Raw genomic sequence first — 7,566 nt, forward strand, 5'->3', positions numbered from 1 at the left:
ACACATGAGTTCTTGACCTCTCCCTGGCGCAGCCCTACCTCTCTTTCTCCTCATATCTCGCGGTGCTTGGCGAAGCCCTGCAGGATAGCCACGCTCCTCCACCACCACTACGCCGTTGTGCTGCTGCTGGATGGAGTCTTCCTCAACCTCTCCCTCTCTCCTTGCTGGATCAAGGCGTGGGAGACGTCACCGGGCTGTACGTGTGTTGAACGCGGAGGTGCCGTGCGTTCGGCACTTGGTCATCGGTGATTTGAATCACGACGAGTACGACTCCATCAACCCCGTTCACTTGAACGCTTCCGCTTAGCGATCTACAAGGGTATGTAGATGCACTCTCCTTCCCCTCGTTGCTAGTCTCTCCATAGATAGATCTTGGTGACACGTAGGAAAATTTTGAATTTCTGCTACGTTCCCCAACACTCCCCCCCCCAATAGACAAACACACGTTTGTCTCCATTGGCGGGAGAAATCTCGTCCAGATCGCGCCGCACACGATACAAGCCCACGTTGGATGGCTTTCGCAGTTCGGACGCATTGCGGGAGGTTTGCGGGTCGGCGTTGAAGATGCCCTAGCTGCTTAGCACACGCAGATGCGGTAGTCCAAATTTTTTTTTGAAGAAAGCGGTAGTCCAACTTGAGAACACAACTTAGAGAAAGGTGCCCCTAACTTGCCTCTTATTGAAAGTATGAAACAAGTTTAGTATCAAGATGCGTCAGTAAATTGTTACAACTCTGCACTACCCCAGTTTGTTTTACTAGCAAAAGGCCTGTGCATTGCAACAGAATAAGGGATAACAAAATCACAATGTTCAAATAAAGCCACTCAGAACATAATAACTTTAATTAATACAAATACTGTATAGTCGACCTTGTTAATTCAAATCAAATACAACTTGTTGGTTGCAATTATGAATTAGACATGCTAGTATAATACATTTAGTTGTTGAATTACATGAGACGAGCTTAGAGACCACAATTTATTGTAAAACCTTAGTTTAAATTTAGCAATTGGAATTCCATTATTCATCGTATACATACAAGTTGGATCCAAAACAGTGGCTAGCGGTGGCGGTCCGATGAACCCAACTCATGCCGCGCCGGCTTTCCTTGGTCGGGATTCAAGGTATAGTTTGCGATAGCCCGCTATAGCCTTTTTAGCAGGGTACAAATAGCCCGTTATAGCTTCACTATGGCTGATTTTAAGGTCCTCCGCTATTTGGCATAGTCCGCTATTTAAAACATTGTTCAAGTGCTCAAAGGGTCGCGATGCATCGCCGGCGCTGGCTCTGGGCACAACCTCGCCGGCCTTTCACCTCGTCGTGCACCTAGCCACGGCGTTCCCGTCGCGCGTGGGTGCACACCCGTTCAGCTAGCGGTGATTTTTTCTTGCCTCATGAACGGGCTTGCAGGCTCCGTTTTTATTAGCCATGTGGGTAGAGCTTTCCTTTTCATATTTTTTCCTTGCGTTTGTTGAGGTTTTGTTCTATTTTTCTTGCCGTGTCTTGGGAGGAGTTTTTTCCGTATTGAGAAGGCCGTGGGAGGAGTTGGGGGAGCAACATACAATTGTTTTCTTGCCAACCCGTGCGCCCACGCAGTTAAAGTTTGGGTCAGATCATTTTAAATCTCAGCCGTCAATTTTCTATAATCAACATAAAATTAACGGATATCAAGTGATGACGTATGAAGAATCACAAATGCACGTGCATTGTAATGGGATGAAAATTGACACGGTGGCCATATTCTAAGATACATGCATCAAGCGCCGCCCGCGTTCTAGTAGCCCATCATCCACATTGTCGTCACACTCAGATAATGATATAGTTGAACACCTACACCCTCACACGAGAGCTCACGCGGTTTGTTTCTGTTGGGTGAATCGAAAGAAGAAAATGTGAGTGGATGTGACATTGTGCCACCTAGTACTACGTTAGCAGCTTGCAAATTGTTTTTAATTTTAATATATTAACCTATATAATTAGTGCATGTCCTGGCGCTAGCTGGCCTCCAGCATCGTCCTCGATGCACGCTGCCGTCACCTACATTGCACAAGGCGCTGCACCCAGGAACCAAACCACCCCTGGTCCCTGCGACGCCGCTGCCGCCGGGCACTGTTTAGGGAGCTGCTGCAGCGTCTTGAACTGGATTGCCAGGAAAAGAAGAATGGATCCCACCCGTCCCCAATCTTCCACACCTTCGGCTAAAAAAACTGCCACATCCTGTCTCCAACCTCCTGCACACACATTGTACCTCGCCCTGTCCGCGGTCCTCCAACGCCTACTCACCGCTGTGGCTCGTCATTGCCGGTCGCCGATCACCACCGCCACCGGGATTTCCCTCGCCGCTCTCGGTTCCGCGGTCATTGCCCTGCTCTCTATCATGTTGCCGAGGCAACGCCGCATGCGCAAAGAGGAGTGTTCCGCGTGGACAGCAACAGCAGGCGCTGCAGCAGCTCTCGAGGGTTGCTAGGCAACTTCATCCAACACGAGCGTACGCCCGCAGGAGGCGATTGAACAGGAGTCCGCCGTTGCATCCTAGTTCGGTCGGCCTCTCGCTCGCCGGTGAGCCGGAGCAGTGGAACAAAGGAAGCCGGTCGCCGGAATGTAGGGACTGCGTGCTTGACGGTCGACGGTGGCCGGTGGCCGGGACTTGCGGGAGGGCCGCAGGGAGCAAGGGGCCTGGGTCCTGGAAGGCAGGAGGGAGAAGGCGGCTGGCCTCCGCACACCGGACTTGGATCTGGGACGGTGAATCGCTTGCGGCCGCCGCCAGTAAGCTGCTAGCGCTGCGTGGCCGTGGCGCCGGCGGCCTTCATGGTGTCATCTATGTTTGGGAATCGGGGGAGGGAGAGCGAGTGTGCGACCTAACGTGGTTATCTCCATTGTTTTTTCTTTTTTTAGGGCTGGTTCTCTCTGTTGTGTGCCGGGTTTTTTTTTTTGAGACAATGTTGTGTGCCGGGTGGTGTGGAGACGTGGACAGACGATGGATGGGCTGTAGGGTGCTGTTCTGCTCTGTTTGGGCTTCAATTTTTGCGTGACTGGTACCTGGATGAATCGGCCCGTGTGTCCCCATGGGACCGGCCTTGGTGTGTGATTCTGAGAAGCGAATCCTGTTTTTACTAAAAAAAACACTTTCCCTCTTTAAAATCTCAACCGTCCATCTCTGTAGGCAACACGAGATTAACGGATATAAAGGTATGATTTATAGAGAACGATGAAATCTTCCGTCATTTATTATTTGATATAGATAGATATAAAGGTATGAATGTGTACAGTTGCTGCAAATCAGACAGACCACTGCATATGTAAATAATTGTTTCTTACGATGACGTTCAGTTTGCGATATGCTTACACCGAACCATGTTATGAGCATTTCAGATACACTACTTTCTTGTTGACTCAAAAGTTTCAAACAGATAGTAACAGACACCAGATTGATATCGACGATTAATCACGGTCACCAGATGAACACGGCTCAGAAAAAACCGAAACACAAACGAGGGCCACGCATATGGGCAATGCCAGAAGTATCAGAGTAGTTGGCTATCCGCGTTTCTTCTTCGCTTTCTCCATTTCCATCTTGTCCTCGGATTTGTACTTGTTGGCATCACGCACCATGCGTTCAATCTCCTCCGTGGTCAGGCCACCCGTGCCGTTGGTGATGGTGATGCTGTTCTTGTTTCCATTCGCAATGTCCTCCGCCACCACCTTCAGAACGCCGTTTGCTTCGATTTCGAATGTCACATTGAATGATGGCACGCCCCTCGGTGCTGGAGGGACACCAGTGAGGTCAAACATGCCGAGCAGATTGTTATCCTTGGTCAACCCTCCTTCACCCTCATACACCGAGAAGCGCACGGCGGTCTGGTTGTCAACGCTGGTCGTGTAACCCTTCTCCATTCTAACGGGGATGGTAGTGTTCCTGGGTATCACCACGGACATGATATCGCCTACTACCTCTATCCCGAGCGATAGCGGCGTGACGTCAAGCAGGCGAAAGTTCTTCACCTTCTGGCTGTGCTCGCCGCTGAGGATGGCGGCTTGAATAGCAGCACCATAGGCGACAGCCTCGTCAGGATTGATTCTGTTGCAGAGCTTCTTCCCGTCAAAGAATTCCTGCAGCATCTGCTGCACCTTTGGGATCTTGGTGGAGCCGCCAACGAGCACAACATCGTGGATCTGTGACTTGTCCATCTTGGCGTCATCAAGGCACTTCTCCACATGCTCAATGCACTTGCGGAAGAGATCCATGTTGAGCTCCTCGAACCGGGCGCGAGTGATGGATCCATGGAAGTCAAGGCCATCATGGAGCGAGTCGATCTCGAACTTGGCCTGCGCCATGGAAGACAGCATCCTCTTGGCCCGCTCGCATGCCGTCGTAAGGCGCATCAGCGCCTTCGGGCTGCCACCGATGTCACTCTTGTGTTTCTTCAAGAATTCCTGCACGAAGTGTTCCACCATTCTGTTGTTGAGGTCCTCCCCTCCAAGGTGGGTGTCACCGGACGTGGCCTTGACCGTGAATGTGCCTTTGTCAATGTTTATGACAGAGATATCCAGAGTACCACCACCAAAATCAAATATGAGCACCGTCTTCGCATCACCACTAACGGACGTGTTGTCAAGACCGTAGGCGATGGCGGCGGCCGAGGGCTCGTTGATGATGCGTGTGACGTTGAGGCCAGCGATGAGACCAGCACCGAGGGTGGCCTGGCGCTGCGAGTCGTTGAAGTAGACTGGGACGGTGATGACAGCATCTTTCACCGCGGTGCCGAGGTAGGCCTCGGCTGTGTCCCTCATCTTGACAAGCACCATGGACGATATTTCTTCGGCTGTGAACTGCCTCTCCTCACCCCTGTATTTCACCACAATCATCGGTCGATCACTAGTACCAGAAATGACTTTGAAAGGCCACAACTTCATATCTCCTTGCACAGACACTTCGCTGAATCGTCGACCAATCAGTCGTTTAGCGTCTGAAGAAGAATAAATGATGCAGTAGTTTCAGTATAGTACATTTCTCAAAGCTAGAGGTACATCAAGAAAACTAGAGACCAAGAGACTAACTTCACTTGATTGCAAATTTAAGCACCAGCTACATCACAGAGCACATACATTATTGACCACCTGACTGCTACAAAGTACAAACCAGTAATATGACAAATATACCAGGTTCGCAAAGCATTTCCACAAATAGGTCCACATCACAAATGCAAATTTAATGCCTATTGTCTTGTGACATGGTTGATCACTAATTAAATAAGTAACTGTGGAAAATTTCTTCTTGGATGTATAATTTGTGCACTAAAATCCATTTTCCTGGATGCCTATAAAAAATAAGCTCTCAATTTTTTGCATGTCAGAAATGTATGAGCTTCCATGGGTATATGCTTAACTAATTATATTGTCTAACTTTTATAATTTAGAACTATGTAATTAGAAATTTTCAGTTATTGCAGAAAAAATAGGTTTCCCTCACAATAAATAAATAAGTAGAGATATAAGTTGCTACATCCAGTTTATGGAATGAAAACATTTATGGAATGAAAACATTTCCCAGTTTTAGATGTATAAATAATTATATTGAAATGTTTTTCTTGGGGTAATTATAATGAAAATGTTGTAGGTACATAACATTTTTTGTGATATAAATGTTTCACAATTATAGTGAAATATTGATATTATAGAAATTCCTATGGACCTTTGCTAACTTGCGAGAGCCTTCTATAGACATCACCTAACCAAAAATATAGTGTTGTTAGCATGTGCATATTCACCAAAATTAATTCGGTTGGACAAAATTCATGGTAATTATTAAAAGAAATCAATTTCAGTAAGAAAAAGAATTTTCTGTTTATTTCAGCCAAAAACTATTTGTTTAAGTTTCAAAATTGTTTTCCTTAACTAGGGAATTTCCAGCATGTCAAACATATATAAATATCTACACATTAAGCTCCCATATCCTCCATACAAATGCTCTCAGGACCACATTGGTTGCCAGATTTTGCATATGAACTTTGGATTCCTATTACTTATTATGTGGTTTGTGATTTTAAAAATGCATCATGCAGGTTGTTTTTATTAAATATTAGTTTGCAGTATATTTCACCAAAAGTTTTCCACTGACTTAAAACTTATTGTTTTTTGTGTTTTTCTATGCTGTAATCAAACAACATTTTGTGCAAGTTTAATCGCATAGGGTTGAATGGAGTTGTGAATTGAAGCTACATTTTTAGTATCCTGCTACTTAAAGAGGTTCTTAGTGCTTGTGAGTTGGAAGGTTTTACAACGTGGTAGCATTATCTAGGGTTCTTAGGGTGACTAAATAATAAATGGGACAGATCAATATGAATAAGCCCGGAAGAAAAGGTGCTGGAATCGAGTAGCTAGCTGAGTAAGCATTTGGCAACTGAGGATATAAGATATGTCTGGGATCTAAGGAGATTTGGCCATGCATCTCCATCATCTCAATAATTAATAAATAAATATATGTAACACACGCACAAAACGCCGTCACACAAACCCACGAACCTGAGAAACTTAATTAAAGAACAGAACAGCTACCACTAGAAAAAGGGAAAAATCGTAGGTGGCAGTCGGTTGGTAGTTCTCTTCTCACCGAAGACGGTGTTGACGGGGTTCATGGCGGTCTGGTTCATGGCCGCGTCGCCGATGAGACGCCAGGTGTCGGTGAAGGCGACGCAGGAAGGCGTGGTGAGGTTGCCCTGGTCGTTGGCGATGACCTCCACGCGTTCGTGCCCCGGCCGCCACACGGCCACGCAGGAGTAGGTCGTCCCGAGGTCGATGCCGATCGCCGGCCCGTCGCCCTTCGTGCTTGCTGCCATCTCCACGCGACAAAAGTGGCAGAGGAAAAGGAATAGTGTGACGCTTGGGAATTGCAGGTTCTATTTAAACGCGTAGTGGAGGAAGGCGAAAGGGCCGTAGGCTGGAAACTAGCTATAGCTTGGAGTACGAGGTAGTAGTAGTAACTTCGGAAGCCGAAGAAGTTTACACTGGTCAACGAACCTCAGCAGTAATTACACAAGCCATATGTACACGTACTCCGTGAAATGAAGGGTTGTTCGTGCATTTGAATCCGGTAGAGTTTTCGTCACACCATTGGAGGTGTGGAAGATTGATGGTCATCATATTTCATAGTAAATTCAGAGGGGAAAAAATAGGACAGCGATAACTGGCACATGTGTGCCAGTTAGCAAAATTACCAACCCGGTCCGCTCGTTAGATAACTGGCACATGAGGGCCTCGTTCCGCTACCTGCTATGCCTTATAACCAACTCACCCATCTTAACTTGTTGTCCATAGTATGCAAACAACGGATTTTGAACCCTTCTTATTTCTATCATCAATGAAAAGCTTAATTTTAGGCTTGATAACTTTGGCCGAGCAGCATGATAACTATGACATGTGCATGCTGATAACTTCAAACAGTAACACCCCTGGTTAAAAAAATGACATGGTAAAGCTGGTAACTATATCATGAGAAGGCCGGTAACTACAACGTGAAAATCACAATAACTTTAACATGTGCAACATCGTAATTTTGCATAGAATTTAA

At 46.6% G+C, this 7,566-nt stretch overlaps 1 protein-coding gene across 1 annotated transcript; it reads right to left on the bottom strand.

Moving 5' to 3' along the window:
• Positions 1-3,445: 3,445 nt before the first annotated feature.
• On the bottom strand, positions 3,446-7,060 carry LOC125531362 (heat shock cognate 70 kDa protein-like). The gene is made up of 2 exons (XM_048695775.1): positions 6,610-7,060; positions 3,446-4,966 (listed from the first exon to the last, which is right to left on the bottom strand). Exons 1-2 carry the CDS (start codon positions 6,833-6,835, stop codon positions 3,537-3,539), a joined length of 1,656 nt encoding a protein of 551 aa, XP_048551732.1. The 5' UTR covers positions 6,836-7,060; the 3' UTR covers positions 3,446-3,536.
• Positions 7,061-7,566: the final 506 nt, after the last annotated feature.

Source organism: Triticum urartu, unplaced genomic scaffold (assembly GCF_003073215.2).
Source record: "Triticum urartu cultivar G1812 unplaced genomic scaffold, Tu2.1 TuUngrouped_contig_6982, whole genome shotgun sequence".
NCBI lineage: Eukaryota > Viridiplantae > Streptophyta > Magnoliopsida > Poales > Poaceae > Triticum > Triticum urartu.